The 18,105-nt window shown below is 44.0% G+C and overlaps 1 protein-coding gene across 2 annotated transcripts in view; it reads right to left on the bottom strand.

Annotated features, from left to right (window-relative positions):
- LOC143285906 (cytoplasmic dynein 1 light intermediate chain 2-like) overlaps positions 1 to 16,218 on the bottom strand; it is a 45,712-nt gene extending 29,494 nt beyond the window's left edge. For both annotated transcript variants that reach the window (XM_076593356.1, XM_076593357.1), the window contains exons 1-7: positions 16,136 to 16,218; positions 13,754 to 13,827; positions 12,379 to 12,495; positions 8,211 to 8,441; positions 5,656 to 5,846; positions 5,067 to 5,160; positions 1,076 to 1,211 (exon numbers count right to left, since the gene is read on the bottom strand). In XM_076593356.1, the coding sequence (XP_076449471.1) occupies positions 1,076 to 1,211; positions 5,067 to 5,160; positions 5,656 to 5,846; positions 8,211 to 8,441; positions 12,379 to 12,495; positions 13,754 to 13,827; positions 16,136 to 16,212 (920 nt within the window). In that variant the 5' untranslated portion in view covers positions 16,213 to 16,218. The remainder of the gene's footprint in view (positions 1 to 1,075; positions 1,212 to 5,066; positions 5,161 to 5,655; positions 5,847 to 8,210; positions 8,442 to 12,378; positions 12,496 to 13,753; positions 13,828 to 16,135) is intronic.
- Positions 16,219 to 18,105: the final 1,887 nt, after the last annotated feature.

Genomic DNA, 18,105 nt, shown 5'->3' with positions numbered 1-18,105 from the left:
CACTGCAATACCACACCTTGTTTCCTGCCTCTTCACACTAACAGGAAACATCCACACCCACTGCAGTACCACACCTTGTTTCCTGCCTCTTCACACTACCAGGAAACATCCACACCCACTGCAATACCACACCTTGTTTCCTGCCTCTTCACACTACCAGGAAACATCCACACCCACTGCAGTACCACACCTTGTTTCCTGCCTCTTCACACTACCAGGAAACATCCACACCCACTGCAATACAACTTGTTTCCTGCCTCTTCACACTACCAGGAAACATCCACACCCACTGCAGTACCACACCTTGTTTCCTGCCTCTTCACACTACCAGGAAACATCCACACCCACTGCTGTACCACACCTTGTTTCCTGCCTCTTCACACTACATTTAACATAGATTCAGTTTTCATTCACACTTTCTCACACTAACACTATTGTTCTATCTTCACAGAAAAATTAAATCCAGTAAATATATAACATAATATTTACCATCATTTAGGCTCAAATGTGTCACATCAAGGCTCACAACTTACATTTAACTTTCTCTAAATACTAAAAGTACAAAAATAAAACATATTGTAGACAAGCATTATGAACATTCACCACAAACCAACTGAAGATCAAATATTACCAACAGAACACAACAACAAAAAGCACCATGGGATAACTGGGATAATACTAAACACATGTAAAATTAGAATGATACTTTTTTGATAGTGAAAAACTGGGATAACACTGAACATAACAAGTGTGCAAAATGGGAATAGCAGAGCAAAACTGGGACATAAAGTAAATCTTTCATATAATTTACAGCTTAGAATGTCCGATAAATGAGATATCCATGCTCATAAACACATAAACTTTCACAAATTAATTTACATAATATCTGATAATGAGATATCCATGCCGACATACACATGTGCAGACTCACTATCTCACTCATGTGCTCACAAACATAATCACACACATACAGTACATACACAAAAACACATACACATATCTCAAAGCTAAGAACATCACATATACACACACAGACACATGCACACACACACACAAAAAAGCTGTGAAGACTCACACGAAGACACCGTCTCTCTCCACTACATAGGCAGCAGTGGTGAAAGGGAAGCCGTATATCCTGTGGACTAGATAGCGGTACAGCAGCTCACAATTCCTCTCGTCCTTCACTGATGTGTAGAACAGACCAGCACCATCTCCCCAGGGGTTAAAGACAACAACATGTGTGTGTGTGTGTGTGTGTGTGTGTGTGTGTGTGTGTGTGTGTGTACTGGAGTCTAACAGTTGTTACTAAGTCAATATGTGTTCAGAACTTTGTAGGTTTTGTAAAGGAAATTTCTGTAATACCAATGCTTGTGCTTTTATGACTCTTTTATACACTTTTCTATGTTACTTCTTCCTCTTATTTGCTCGCTTGGTTCATTTTAAATATTGGATTTGTATAGGGCTTAAAGCTCTCTTCTGCATTTATCATTTCACTTTGTAAATTATCATTATTATCATAATAATAATCATTATCATAATTACCTCCATCCAAAAAAAATAAAAAACAAAGCAGGGCTGGAAATACCCGCCCATCCCTTTGTCCAGAACAACCAAACCTGGCAGACATGTGAAAATGCTCTGTCCACTTGTTGGCTGGGAGTCAGTGTTTTACTGTTTTAGTCAAACCATTGACTGTGTCAGTGAAAGGGGGACATACAAGTTTGTGTCAGTGAAAGGGGGACAGAGAAGTTTGTGTCAGTGAAAGGGGGACAGACAAGTTTGACTGTGTCAGTGAAAGGGGGACAGACAAGTTTGTGTCAGTGAAAGGGGGACAGACAAGTTTGTGTCAGTGAAAGGGGGACAGACAAGTTTGTGTCAGTGAAAGGGGGACAGACAAGTCTGACTGTGTCAGTGAAAGGGGGACAGACAAGTTTGTGTCAGTGAAAGGGGGACAGACAAGTTTGTGTCAGTGAAAGGGGGACAGACAAGTTTGTGTCTGTGAAAGGGGGACAGAGAAGTTTGTGTCAGTGAAAGGGGGACAGGCAGAACATGTCTGTGTCAGTGAAAGGGGAACAGACAGAACATGTCTGTGTCAGTGAAAGGGGAACAGGCAGAACTTGTCTGTGTCAGTGAAAGGGGGGCAGACAGAACATGTCTGTGTCAGTGAAAGGGGAACAGACAGAACATGTCTGTGTCAGTGAAAGGGGAACAGGCAGAACTTGTCTGTGTCAGTGAAAGGGGGGCAGACAGAACTTGTCTGTGTCAGTGAAAGGGGAACAGACAGAACATGTCTGTGTCAGTGAAAGGGGGGGACAGACAGAACATGTCTGTGTCAGTGAAAGGGGAACAGACAGAACTTGTCTGTGTCAGTGAAAGGGGAACAGACAGAACTTGTCTGTGTCAGTGAAAGGGGAACAGGCAGAACTTGTCTGTGTCAGTGAAAGGGGGACAGACAAGTTTGACTGTGTCAGTAAAAGGGGGACAGACAAGTTTGACTGTGTCAGTGAAAGGGGGACAGACAAGTCTGACTGTGTCAGTGAAAGGGGGACAGACAAGTTTGACTGTGTCAGTAAAAGGGGGACAGACAGAACTTGTCTGTGTCAGTGAAAGGGGAACAGACAGAACTTGTCTGTGTCAGTGAAAGGGGAACAGACAGAACTTGTCTGTGTCAGTGAAAGGGGAACAGACAGAACTTGTCTGTGTCAGTGAAAGGGGGACAGACAAGTTTGACTGTGTCAGTGAAAAGGGGACAGACAAGTTTGACTGTGTCAGTGAAAGGGGTGGACAGACATGTTTGTATCAGTGAAAGGGGGGCAGACATGTTTGTGTCAGTGAAAGGGGGACAGACAAGTTTGTGTCAGTGAAAAGGGGGACAGAGAAGTTTGTGTCAGTGAAAAGGGGGACAGACAGGTTTGACTGTGTCAGTGAAAGGGGGGACAGAGAAGTTTGACTGTGTCAGTGAAAGGGGGACAGACATGTTTGTGTCAGTGAAAGGGGGACAGACAAGTTTGTGTCAGTGAAAAGGGGGACAGAGAAGTTTGACTGTGTCAGTGAAAGGGGGACAGATAAGTTTGTGTCAGTGAAAAGGGGGACAGACAAGTTTGTGTCAGTGAAAGGATTGTGTCAGTGAAAGGGGGACAGAGAAGTCTGACTGTGTCAGTGAAAGGATTGTGTCAGTGAAAAGGGGACAGACAAGTTTGTGGCCTGGGGTGGGCAAAGTAGAGATCCCCCCCCGGAACCAACTTTTTCTCCCCGACCAAAAGGAGGTGGGGGAGGGGGGTCGACAGAGAAGGGAGGAGGGGGAACAACAATGGGGCCCGTGAGGGCCGTCTCCGAGTGGGGACCCGGGTAATGGCCGGGCGCGGCCTCCCCTTGGGAGTTCGCGCCAAGCTGCGAGTCCCCACAGCCAGGAGAGGGCTTGCCATTTCCCCCTCTCCCTGCCTCGCGCTGGGACACCTCGGGAGGCGACACTCGTACCTCTTTCCCCACGGTCCCCTTCATGACCGTTTTACTGGTACGAAAGTCGCCTCCGCGATCAGCGTCTAACGACGCATCGCCGCGGTCCGTATCGGGAGGAATCATGAGCTCCGGGCCAGGGAGAGTCTCTTACCGAGTCTCAATCCCAGCGTCATGATCCCTGCCTTCGTGGTATGGCACACAAGGCATGGAACCCGCGCTTAGGCACCCAGCGAAAATCCGACCCCCAACAGAGAAAGGAAAGACAGGATCGACTTAGAGGCAGAAAAAAACGAACGAATCGAGGGTGCCGAGTCAAATCGAGTACACAGAATGTAAGAATACAATAAACACAAGCCGCATGCAACAAAATAAGGCCAAAAGGATACGCTTAATAGCCGAAAAAAGCGTAAGACGAGACAGAGCGTAAACCTGACAAGATGGCGTGGAGAGCCTTGGCCAAAGGAATGATTCAGCGCTTATAGCTTTTAGAGGCGTTTGATTGGCTGAGAGCGGGCGGGCCCGTCTTTTCACTGTTAGCCGCGCGAAATTTGGCCAAGCAGAGCAAACCAATAGGCCTAGTTTGCATCAGTTTGACATGGTACAGTATATGACACCAAAAAGGGGGACAGACAAGTTTGTGTCAGTGAAAGGATTGTGTCAGTGAAAGGGGGACAGAGAAGTCTGACTGTGTCAGTGAAAGGATTGTGTCAGTGAAAAGGGGACAGACAAGTTTGTGTCAGTGAAAGGGGGACAGAGAAGTTTGTGTCAGTGAAAGGATTGTGTCAGTGAAAGGGGGACAGAAAAGTCTGACTGTGTCAGTGAAAGGATTGTGTCAGTGAAAAGGGGACAGACAAGTTTGTGTCAGTGAAAGGGGGACAGAGAAGTTTGTGTCAGTGAAAGGATTGTGTCAGTGAAAGGATTGTGTCAGTGAAAAGGGGACAGACAAGTGTGTGTCAGTGAAAGGATTGTGTCAGTGAAAAGGGGGGTAGAGAAGTTTGTGTCAGTGAAAGGACTGTGTCAGTGAAAGGGGGACAGACAAGTTTGTGTCAGTGAAAGGGGGACAGACAAGTTTGTGTCAGTGAAAGGAGCACAGAGCAGTCAACTTCAGTGCAGACTGATTGCAATCCTCCTCCACTATCCACCTTGACACCTGCACATGAAATCATGTGACAATTTCCAGTCGCAACAAACTATCACTTTTTGTCTCAGCACATTTTTTCTTTTTTTCTAATGTCAAATGTAAAAATGCCAAAGCAAAATAGCCGACATTTTCCTGACCCATCCTTCCTGCTCTCTTTTCTGCCCTCAGGCAGAACATGTGGTGTGGTGTGGTGTGGTGTGGTGTGGTGTGTGTGTGTGTGTGTGTGCATATGCGCATGCGTGTGTGAATGCCTCTGTGTGTGTGTATGGTGTGTTGTGTGTGTGTTCTGTGTTGTGCATACATGTGCATTGTGCATATGTGTGTGTCATATGCATATATGTGTGTGTAAAGTGAAGTGTATGGGTTTGCAGGCATATATGTGTACATATATGTGCCTCTACATATGTGTGTTTGCATGTGCCTGAGAGCTAGTACCCACCATCCCATTTCACTCTGCAAAGGATACATTTTAAGCAAAACTTGCGGACATATTGTTGAATGAAATCGAAGTGCTCTTCCTTGAAATCATGATCTTTTTCCAATGTGGAAATGGCATCACACTGTAACACAGAAACATGGCCTTCACACAGTCACCAATAATATCCATGTGCACACACACATTTCAGTATAGTTCAAAATAAGGTCCAAATGGAATGAATGAAAAGATATTTCAAACAACAGCAAAGATTTTTCATAATAAATCAACATTTGAATTTCTCACCACACACACAGTATCAACAGTTTATTTTGTGATCAAACACACACACACAATACCAACAGTTCATTTTGTGATCAAGCACACACACAATATCTACACTGGTAATCACACACACACAAACACTCACACACACAGACACTGATCTAACAAAGTAAGAACACCTACAATGGGAATTCCTATACACGCACACACCACACACACCCACCTTCGTAAGAACTACTACAATGCGAATTCCTATACACACACGCAAACACACACACACACACACACACACACACGTGTGGATAGACATTAAGCAAAAGAACACACACACACACACACACACACAATAACCCACCTTTGTGAGAACAACTACAATGGGAATTCCTAGATTGTGCGACAGCACGTTGGGCCCCAGAGGCAGTACCACCTTCTCTTCTTCCGTCAAGTGGGGCGGAGGGTGGAGAGGGTTTGAGTCCCCACGAGGCGGGGCCTGTGAACTGCTCTGGTTCTCTTCAGGCTCTGTGTAGTCTTGGAAGAAACGGACCACTGAGGACAGGAGACACACGCACAGGCTTAGTTGATGCTTTGGACAGGTACAGACAGGTGTGTGTGTGTGTGTGTGTGTGTGTAATGCATGTGCTTGTACATGCATGAACGAATGAGACAGTGTGTGGTGTATGTGCGTGAAAGTGAGCATGAGCGTGTGTGTGTGTGTGCATGCATGCATGCATGTGTGCCTCTGCATGCGTGCGTGTGTGTGTATGTGAGCATTAGTGTGTGTGTGCAAGCATTTTCACACTTAAAAAGTGCATAACATGCACAAATTACACTTGGAAGTCATTGCACTGACTGCGTGTTTGGTGCATATCTGTTATGCATGTGTGGGTGTATGTGTGAATGTGTGTCTTCATGTTTTACATTTATTTGCTTATTTATCATCATTGTTGTCTTACTTTTTTTTTTTTTTAATTATTTTCATTACTACCACCTTTTTTTATATCATAATTATTATTTATTTATTTATTTATTTATGTAAGCTTATCTATGTTTTTTTTTTGTTGTTTTTTTCTCAAGGCCTGACTAAGCGCATTGGGTTACGCTGCTGGTCAGGCATATGCTTGGCAGATGTGGTGTAGCGTATATGGATTTGTCCGAACGCAGTGACGCCTCCTTGAGCTACTGAAACTGAAACTGAAACTCCACTGACTCATTTCACCAACGTTCAGCAGTCAAGGGGTTAATATAAATACTTTTTTCTCTACATGAATATTTCTCCTCTGAATATCTTTCCACAGCAATATATGCTGAACACATGACTAAACAAATAATTTTAAAGAAAAAGTAAAAAAGGAACCAACATGTTGAATTCTTTCTTCTCCTCCAATTTTTTATTTTATTTTATTTTTTTTACTATTTACACCTTTCTATCAATACCACCACGGTACATGCATACAGGCGTTCCCTGGAGCATGTTGGCCAAGATCAATAGCAATAACAGCTGTGCCCTCACCCTCCCCGACAAGCGCACTGTGTGTTAGTGAAACAAGACCTCCACAGGCCTCACCCAGTCACCAGCTTTGTGCCTGGCCTGTCACTACGCACTGCTCCACGGCAACCATCGTCTGTCTGTCTACAGTGTCACCTCATTGATCACAGCGGTGCACCTGTGTGCTCAAGGCAGTGCATTGTTGCACAATGCCCCACGCCCAACATCTGCACTTTAATCACACCTGTAGCCTTTTCCCTGTCCTCATTCTCCTCACACCAGGTAGGGGCTGAAAATCTCTCACCCATCAGCACATTCCCTGAAGGCCAGAGTGACTACAGTTAATGTAGTCATCCAAGACAATCTGCAGGACTTTCCAACAAGACAGAACATCAAGGTCCCATGTGCAGCAGTCACTCAGCGCATGAGAACTCATGGCAATAATAGGGCTGTCCCAGGCAAACTTCATCAGAAAAATCCACTTTGATAGTGAAAAAAAGAAAAAAGGAGGTAGCACTGCACTGTGGCAGCATGCTCTCTCCCCTGGGACAGCAGCCGGAATTTCACAGAGAACAAGTGTGTTGCAGCAAAAGGTAATCCAACCCAACCCAATCCAATCCCATCTATTGTATCATGCTTAAGCTCCCTGGGATGTTGGATGTGGGTCATAGTGACCCACACAGGACAGAGCATTTAGGACCCACTGTACACTGTAACATGTCATTTTCCTCTCTCCCCTTCACTCTTTCCCCCCCCCACACCACCTCTTCCCACTCCAGTAAAAATCAAACTAGCAAACAAATGCCTGATAGCAGAAAACTAGCAGACAAAAGCCTAAATAGCATTGAATTAACAAACAACTGCCTGAACAGCATGTAACTAACATTGTTAACATGACCAATGATACTTCCCCCCCACTAACACCCCGCCACTCTAGTTAGCTCGCTGTTTTTTTATTCATTTTTTTCATTTCTTTTTCCCCCTCAATATCCCTCCCCCCCCCCCCCCTCCTACCTCACCCAGCCTCCACACCCATTCTGTCAGTGTGCATGTGTGTGCTAGAGTGAATGAAAGTGTACAATCTGCAATTCTAAATCAGCTGGTAGTGAACAGGCATTAAACCCTCTTTTTCAATCATTTGCCGTCTACTATCTTCATTTTATTTAGCTACTTTCTTTGTTTAATTTATTCAGTTATTCCATTTCACTGATGATGTTTCACACAGACCTAGGGTGGACTCACAGGGCCTGACCAGCGCATTGGGTTTTACTTTAAGTGAAAGTCTGGCATCTGCTCCTTTCTCTTTCTCTAACTACAGCAGATGTGGTATAGCAGATCTATACATAGATCAGTCCACACGCTTGGACACCTGCTTGCCACTGAAACCAGTGAGAAGGGAGCAGCGCAGCGGTTCTGTCACTCACAGCTCTGTTCAAAGTCCCTCATCTTCTCCGGGGGAATGCGCAGTTTGTCGACGTGGTCGGAGAGCACGGTGACCCACTTGTGGAGGGAGTGGGCCAGGGCCCAGGGCTGAGCCATGGAGGCCACCAGCATCACCATGGTGTCCTCAAAGTTGTCCTCCGTCAGGGCGTACTTCAGCAGCCCTGTGTGCGACTGGTCCCCGTCCAACACCCACACGTTCAGCCGCGCTTGTTCTGTGGAAGAAAGGTTCAAGGTTCAAGGTCGTGCAGCCTTTAGAGGCCACAGGGGCAGTGAACTGACACCCACTGTGTCCAGCCACTCTAGGGCTCAGCATAGGGAGGTGAGTTCCTGTCCTCTTCTTCTGCCATTTCAACCTTCCAAGTTAGGTCTCTATTCACATGAGTGGAGTAAGGAAAATGGGAGTAAAGTGCCTTTTCTTAGGACAAAACACCATGCTGAAACAGGGCCCAAACCCTGATCACTGGTGAGTAAAGTGCCTTTTCTTAGGACAAAACACCATGCCGAAACAGGGCCCCAACCCTGATCACTGGTGAGTAAAGTGCCTTTTCTTAGAACAAAACACCATGCCGAAACAGGGCCCAAACCCTGATCACCGGTGAGTAAAGTGCCTTTTCTTCGGACAAAACACCATGCCAAAACAGGGCCCCAACCCTGATCACTGGTGAGTAAAGTGCCTTTTCTTAGGACAAAACACCATGCCGAAACAGGGCCCAAACCCTGATCACCGGTGAGTAAAGTGCCTTTTCTTCGGACAAAACACCATGCCGAAACAGGGCCCAAACCCTGATCACTGGTGAGTAAAGTGCCTTTTCTTAGGACAAAACACCATGCCGAAACAGGGCCCAAACCCTGATCACTGGTGAGTAAAGTGCCTTTTCTTCGGACAAAACACCATGCCGAAACAGGGCCCAAACCCTGATCACTGGTGAGTAAAGTGCCTTTTCTTAGGACAAAACACCATGCTGAAACAGGGCCCCAACCCTGATCACTGGTGAGTAAAGTGCCTTTTCTTAGGACAAAACACCATGCCGAAACAGGGCCCCAACCCTGATCACTGGTGAGTAAAGTGCCTTTTCTTAGGACAAAACACCATGCTGAAACAGGGCCCAAACCCTGATCACTGGTGAACACTGGACCACAAGTCCAAACATCTGACGGATTCTGTGACCTGTGGTGGCACAACATAAAGTGAGTGTTTAATCAATCTTCTTTGGTTTAAACTTTAGCTTATCTGAAGAAAACTATGCAAATACAAAACAAATCTGACAGGACAACGAGAAACTAAAGTCATAAATTATGTCCTTTCATAATAGTGACACTCAGAAAAGACGATTAACCAGGGTCCCAATAACAGCATGCACTTATCCCACAATAAAAATCAAACAAACATAGCAACAAAAAGCCTGACCCTGGCAAAATTCAACAGAAAAACCCACTAACTTGACTAAGATAATTAAACACAAGTTTACAAGTACAGGGAGAAAAAAAAAAAGGAAAAAAAGGGCGACACTGTACTGTGACAAAGTACTCTCCGCAGGGACAGCGCCCAACTTATTCTACTGTACAAAAGATCATGATATTTATATGGTTTCGGTGTTTGTTATCAATCATACATTACTGTCAATATTGTATGTAACTTCATTATCAATCATACATTACTGCTGATATTGTATCTAACTTTGCTCAAATGTTTCATGTACATGGAGATGACCTGTGTGAAATGTAGTCAAATCCACACTGGTTGATGAAGTTCTGTATCTGTATTGTATAACACTTATGTAAAACTTGCACTTTTTTACTTCACGGTCACACATAAGCTGGATGGTTGTGTTTCCAGATGTACTCACCAAAGTGTGTACCAAATAATACCAAAAACAAACTAAGAGAAAAGAGAGGCTGAGTTGTTTTTTTCTGTCTTTTCCCACTGACATGTAAAACCTTTCTCAGATTTACAGATATAAAAACAAAACAAAACTGTAATACAATCTCAGCCAATCCAATGTACCATGTGCAACCTCCCAGGTCTGTTAGATCTGGGACACAGTGACCTGTCAGCCAATCCACTGTACCATGTGCAACCTCCAAGGTCAGTTAGATCTGGGACACAGTGACCTGTCAGCCAATCCACTGTACCATGTGCAACCTCCCAGGTCTGTTAGATCTGGGACACAGTGACCTGTCAGCCAATCCACTGTACCATGTGCAACCTCCAAGGTCAGTTAGATCAGGGACACAGTGACCTGTCAGCCAATCCACTGTACCATGTGCAACCTCCAAGGTCAGTCAGATCAGGGACACAGTGACCTGTCAGCCAATCCACTGTACCATGTGCAACCTCCAAGGTCAGTTAGATCTGGGACACAGTGACCTGTCAGCCAATCCACTGTACCATGTGCAACCTCCAAGGTCTGTTAGATCTGGGACACAGTGACCTGTCAGCCAATCCACTGTACCATGTGCAACCTCCAAGGTCTGTTAGATCTGGGACACAGTGACCTGTCAGCCAATCCACTGTACCATGTGCAACCTCCAAGGTCTGTTAGATCTGGGACACAGTGACCTGTCAGCCAATCCACTGTACCATGTGCAACCTCCCAGGTCAGTCAGATCAGGGACACAGTGACCTGTCAGCCAATCCACTGTACCATGTGCAACCTCCCAGGTCTGTTAGATCTGGGACACAGTGACCTGTCAGCCAATCCACTGTACCATGTGCAACCTCCAAGGTCAGTTCGATCTGGGACACAGTGACCTGTCAGCCAATCCACTGTACCATGTGCAACCTCCAAGGTCAGTCAGATCAGGGACACAGTGACCTGTCAGCCAATCCACTGTACCATGTGCAACCTCCAAGGTCAGTTAGATCTGGGACACAGTGACCTGTCAGCCAATCCACTGTACCATGTGCAACCTCCCAAGGTCAGTTAGATCTGGGACACAGTGACCTGTCAGCCAATCCACTGTACCATGTGCAACCTCCAAGGTCTGTTAGATCTGGGACACAGTGACCTGTCAGCCAATCCACTGTACCATGTGCAACCTCCAAGGTCAGTTCGATCTGGGACACAGTGACCTGTCAGCCAATCCACTGTACCATGTGCAACCTCCAAGGTCAGTTCGATCTGGGACACAGTGACCTGTCAGCCAATCCACTGTACCATGTGCAACCTCCCAGGTCAGTCAGATCAGGGACACAGTGACCTGTCAGCCAATCCACTGTACCATGTGCAACCTCCAAGGTCTGTTAGATCTGGGACACAGTGACCTGTCAGCCAATCCACTGTACCATGTGCAACCTCCCAGGTCAGTCAGATCAGGGACACAGTGACCTGTCAGCCAATCCACTGTACCATGTGCAACCTCCAAGGTCTGTTAGATCTGGGACACAGTGACCTGTCAGCCAATCCACTGTACCATGTGCAACCTCCAAGGTCAGTTAGATCTGGGACACAGTGACCTGTCAGCCAATCCACTGTACCATGTGCAACCTCCAAGGTCTGTTAGATCAGGGACACAGTGACCTGTCAGCCAATCCACTGTACCATGTGCAACCTCCAAGGTCAGTTAGATCAGGGACACAGTGACCTGTCAGCCAATCCACTGTACCATGTGCAACCTCCAAGGTCGGTTAGATCTGGGACACAGTGACCTGTCAGCCAATCCACTGTACCATGTGCAACCTCCAAGGTCAGTCAGATCAGGGACACAGTGACCTGTCAGCCAATCCACTGTACCATGTGTAACCTCCAAGGTCTGTTAGATCTGGGACACAGTGACCTGTCAGCCAATCCACTGTACCATGTGCAACCTCCAAGGTCAGTTAGATCTGGGACACAGTGACCTGTCAGCCAATCCACTGTACCATGTGCAACCTCCAAGGTCAGTCAGATCAGGGACACAGTGACCTGTCAGCCAATCCACTGTACCATGTGCAACCTCCAAGGTCAGTTCGATCTGGGACACAGTGACCTGTCAGCCAATCCACTGTACCATGTGCAACCTCCCAGGTCAGTTAGATCTGGGACACAGTGACCTGTCAGCCAATCCACTGTACCATGTGCAACCTCCAAGGTCGGTTAGATCTGGGACACAGTGACCTGTCAGCCAAAGGACAATGGGAAGTGGAGGGGGTGGGGGGGTGAAACATACCATCACGATACTCGTCCCGCACATCAATGTAGTAGTACTCCAGCCCAGCCCCCTTCTTGGGGTCCTCCACGCCCTGCAGCTTGGCAATCAGAGTTGTCTTTCCACACTCATTGTCACCTGCAGTGGAAAATTAAAATAAATGATTAAATAAACATTGTCTTTCTACATCAGTACATGTATGCACTGTCACCTGAAGAAGAAAATAAATATCCAAAAAAAAAAAAAAAATTGTTCACACTTACTGTCACAGGGTGAGGAAAATAAACGACAAAAAAAAACCCCAAAAAAACAACATTTTCCACATGTATTCCTTTTCACCTGGCCTCTGGTGAGAAAACTGAACAACAACAACAAATCTTGCCTTTCCATGCTCACTGTCACCTGGACAGGAAAATAAGTAACAAAAATAACCAATGAAACATTGTCTAAAACAATGATAATAACAAAACATGGTCTTTCCTCACACACTGTCCCCTGGACAGAAAAATGAATAACAAAAAATTATTTATCACTGTCTTTCCACGATCACTGTTACCTGGAGAGGAAAATGAATAACAAAAAATTATTAATCAGTCTTTCCACAATCACTGTTACCTGGAGAGGAAAATGAATAACAAAAAATCAATAATCACTGTCTTTCCACAATCACTGTTACCTGGAGAGGAAAATGAATAACAAAAAATCAATAATCACTGTCTTTTCACAATCAGTTACCTGGAGAGGAAAATGAATAACAAAAAATTCAATAAACATTGTCTTTCCACAATTAAACAGTGTCTTTCCACAATCATTGTTACCTAGGAAAATGAATAACATCGGGCTACCCCCCCCCCGCCCCCCCCCAAAAAAAAGAATGAACAATTGTCTTTCCATACTCACTGTCACTTGGAGACTAAAATAAACAACAACAAAAACGTTGTCTTTCCACATTGTCACCCAGGGAAGAATAAAAAGAAAAAAAAAAGCTTTAATTTTAAACAACAGTGACTGACTTAACTTGCGTCAATCATAACTAAAATGAACTTGTAACATCTAAGCAAATCTATTCAAATAAGATATAAAGTGCCAATGATTTTTTTTTTTTTTTTTTTTTTTAATGCTGTTATTTTTGGTCTCTACACCACTCATATACAACTATTACATGTACAAAACAATGTAACCGCTGCTCATAAACAGTGCACAAAACAATTAGCTGTACTACGTACATGTACTTCTGGTGCTTCTGCAATCACCAACAGCGAGAGTAGAGAAATTTGTGCTGACTTCTTTGTCTGAACTTTAATTCTAAATTTTTATGCTTTTCAACTGCTGCACTTAACTCAGCCATGATTAATTTAGTGATGCCATGTTACATACTTCCAATAATGATACTTACCTAGTACAAGAAGAGATCTGTTTGTTGACAGCTTGGAGCCAGAACCTGACTGTACTTCTCCCAGTATGCTTGCCCTGGAAAACAAGTTTTATTTTAGACTTCAAATCTGCATAAAACATTGTGATAAGTCACCTAACCAATCCTAACCCAACCATGTCCCACCACCTCCCATACATACCTGCACATCCCCTGCCCTCCCTTTTCAATTTCTCCTTATTTTGAAGAAGAAAATGTGAAGAAAACAGAACCAAAACAAATAAAACCAAACAAGCGGAAGAAAAGTTTACACGTGTGATTCATCAAAAAAAACAACGACCCACATTTCCAGTCCCCCAACATACACCAACGCCACCATTTTGGCAAAAATAACAGTGACACTATTCCCATTTTTTCCCTGTTTGTTAAATAAACAAATGTCATCGAAACTGATTAGCAAAGAATAGAATAGAACAGAATAGAAAGAATTCACATATATATATGTATCATATATGCCTTTATTACCAAGTGTAGCAGGGTAACAATGAATATCTGGGGTAGGTGGGGTGTAGGGATCATATATCAAGGATGCAAAAATTAACCAAAAATCACAATGTAAACACAGATACAGAAGATTTTCTAAGAGATTCACATGCTTGTGCAAGTACAGTACACATGTGCATGCTCACACACATGAACATCTCTTTTCTTTAATCAAATTAATGATAAAATGAAAATGTTTATATGTACGTTTTTTTCTCTCTCTCTTTGTTCACATGTACTCTCTCTCTCTCTCCCTCTCTCTCTCTTTCAGTCTTTCATGTCTCCTTAATTTTTAAAGACAAAAGTTATCCAATTAAAAAAAACAAAAACAAAAAAAACAACAACAACCTGCACTTTACTTCAATTTCAAACATAAAGTTAAACTACACCCATTTTCCCTTTTGATCAGATCACTGACTGAGTGAGTTAATAGAAAGTGTTAACCCTCATTGGCCTCATTCACTGTTTTTCACTTTTTGTTACCAATACCATGCTGACAATGACTATTTTGTGTATCAACTAGAGAAACAAAGACACATAAAATCAAAAGAGAATGACAGAGACAGACAACGACAGAGACAGACATCAGAGAAAGAGAGAAGGGGGAGGAAAAGAGAGTAGAGAGACTGCTTAAAATGTATGTTTGTCAGCAAGTGTTTAAATGTACTGACAATATCCATTTTTTTTAAATTATAAAATGTGATCTGGATGTGGATGAATACGATTGTGTGGGTGACAAGGTTGGAATTTGTGTGTGTAAATGGAGTGTGTGGGGTAGTGGGGGTGTAGAATGTGTGTGGGGTGGGGGTGGGGACAGTGGTGTGAGTGGCAAGGGGTTATAGAATATGTGTGCGCACGCGCGTGTGTGTATGTGTGTGTGTGTGTGTGTGTGTGTGTGTGTGTGTGTGTGTCACTCTGTGTGTGTGTGTCACTGTGTGTGTGTGTGTGTGTGTGTGTGTGTGTGTGTGTGTGTGTGTGTGTGTGTGTGTGCCAGTGCCACTGTGCCATTATTCATTTGAAGAAGAATGTTTGTTGGTTATTTATATGATGTTGTTCACTAAATGCTAATATAATACATGATCAAATGAAATTTCTAAGTTTGAACAAGATACTCAATAACAAAACATCTTTTTATTCTACAGCACATTTTACTATTCTGAGGTAAGCCAGAAATGAAAAAAACTAAGTGGTGAATATTATATGATATATACTTCTTCCCATACCTATTGCGAGAACTTACTCAGTCATTGTTTACACTTGAGAATTCATGGACTGTAGAGTTACAGGTCCCTCTTACACACACACACACACACACACACACACACACACACGTTCATTCACATGCATGTGTATTTTTGCACAATAGGAATTGCATTTTGGAATGCCTACAGTTTGTGAAATGCTCACTGACAGTTTTTCTTGTGATATGTAAATAAATCATTAGCATGGTGTGTGATAAATTTTATAAACAAAGCCCCATCATAACTAACATTGTAACCGTTGATGGAACGAGTAACCGACAGTGACTCACCGAAGAACGAAAAAATTAATAACACACAGGTAAAAAAACAACAACAAAAAAACAGATAGCAGAACTATATGTTCCTGATACCTGTTTACTACATTGATAAGATTCGGTTTATCATTTCTCATTTTCTTGTCATGATCTGTATCGAAATAAGCACTGAGTTTAATAGCGACGAAGTGTTGGTCACAGGATGAATGAATTGATTCTTTCACACAGGTTGCTGTAGCAGTCGTGCGGATTTCTCTTATTTTCTCGCTATTTTGCAGTACATACACACGCATGACCCTGTAAACTAATTCCAAAGTAAAACCAAAGTTAAACTCATTTACACGCACCATAAATTTTCTGCACCATCGCCGCTGCCGTCTGCTACCGGGGTATCCAATCTGTCTTCTTTTCCGATGGGCGCCATGTTGCTTCCAAGTGTCCCGTATTAAAATGTTTCTGCTCATGCGCAGACTGCTTCCTCCGAATAATGTTTGAATGAATCATCTGTGATGTCACACCTGCAGCAGACGAACTTTATCGAATATTGGCGACAGTTTTTTTTTTCTTGCTGATACGTACGTGGGTCTACGCTAATACGTACAGTTCCCTTTCTTTTTCTTTTCTTTTCTTTTTGTTGAGGTACCTTTCTGCATCACTGACTGTCCAGAAGACTGTCAATCAGTTCCACCTTTGCTTAGTCCTCAGTGCAATTTTAAGTTAAGTTTGATCGATGTTTCAGGTGACGGAATCAGTTTATTCAGAACGACAATACTGAACTGATGCTTTTCTTTCCTGAAAAACAATCAGGCAGTCCAAAGCCTGTTTGACAGGTGAGATGGATATATGATTTCTTGCGGTCAGACACACTTGTGTCACTGAGTCACTTTTTTCAAGCTCGCGGCTCTATTTTTCCGGTTCTTCTGTTTTTTTCCGACGCAGTTGAAGGGGGAATGCAAACTCGATCCGCTCTCCAGGATCGATCGTTAAGCACAAAGCGGTATCTGATCATACGGAAATTGTCAGTATTTCACACACCGGGCAAACACTGACACTGATTCTGCCTGATAATGTAAGACCATTGTCGACACCACTGATGATTATTTGTTTGTCTGTTTCCCTTTGATATATATTCTCAATGTAGTTTAAAGTATTTTTATGTATTTCGTTTCATCGTCACATACATCCACATACGTAATAAATATAATCTGCTTATTGTACTAAAATTACGTCTTTTGATGAGTGTTGAAGTAAATCGTTCAAAAAAATAATAGAACAGGGGCAATAACAGAATTAAACCTAGTCCCATGTGAAGAGTCTCATCAGGATATCACATATTCCCGAGTCGTATCTGATTACTTCTTTTACTCAACTTGACGCGGAGCTATTGATCTGATTATTGAGACTGACGTCTTTACAGCCGTTTCTGTTTAAAGTACGTCAGTGTGTGTGTGTGTGTGTGTGTGTGTGTGTGTGTGTGCGCGCGCGCGCGCGCGTGCGCGCGTGTGTGTCTGTCTGTGTCTGTGTCACTGATGTCTGTGTGTGTGCCTCAGTGTGTGCGTTGTGCGTGCGTGCGTGCGTGCGTTCGTTCGTTCTCAGTGCTTAACGTCTATCTACATTTGTGATTTTAGACGGAAATCCGTCATATCCCCCACCCCACCCATGCCTTAAATCATCACACGCGCGCGCGCGCGCGACAGTGTGTGTCGTGTGTGTGTGTGTGTGTGTGTGGCAGTGTGTGTCAGTGTGTGTGTGCGGTGTGTGTGTGTGTGCCGGCGGTGTGTGTGTGTGTGTGTGTGCCGATGTGCCGTCACGGCTGAGTGTCAGTGTGTGCCGGTGTGTGTGTGTGCGAACATGAGTGACGGATGCACGCGTGTGCGGGTGTGCACAACCGGACTCAACCATCAACAGATTCTTCAATCAATATAGATCCAAGTTGTGACCTACAAAAATCAAGGTCAGTGGTTACAGTGACCCGATTGGACTGTGACAATTATAGTGTCACAATACATGATGGAGGCCACATGCCACGGTCATCATCAGTTACCGTCTTTTTCTGATTTCACTTTGGTCAGTTTCCGTCACCTTGACCTTTGATTTCATATGCCGGATTAACAATCAGTGGATTAATTAGTTACGTCACTGTGACTCAGAGTCAATCAGGATGCAGTTAATTGTTCTTTGATGTTAATTTTGAGTTCTATATCACCCCATGACCCTATTCAGAACAGCACTGACAGTACTGACGAGCACTGCATGTCGATCCGTTCGATCGGATCCGTCGAGCTTGCGCAATGGAGGGGGGGAGACTGAGGGGAGG

Source organism: Babylonia areolata, chromosome 9 (genome assembly GCF_041734735.1).
Source record: "Babylonia areolata isolate BAREFJ2019XMU chromosome 9, ASM4173473v1, whole genome shotgun sequence".
Classification (NCBI taxonomy): domain Eukaryota; kingdom Metazoa; phylum Mollusca; class Gastropoda; order Neogastropoda; family Buccinidae; genus Babylonia; species Babylonia areolata.
Note: the sequence above shows the minus strand (reverse complement) of the source record. Positions and strands in the feature narration are given on the sequence as shown.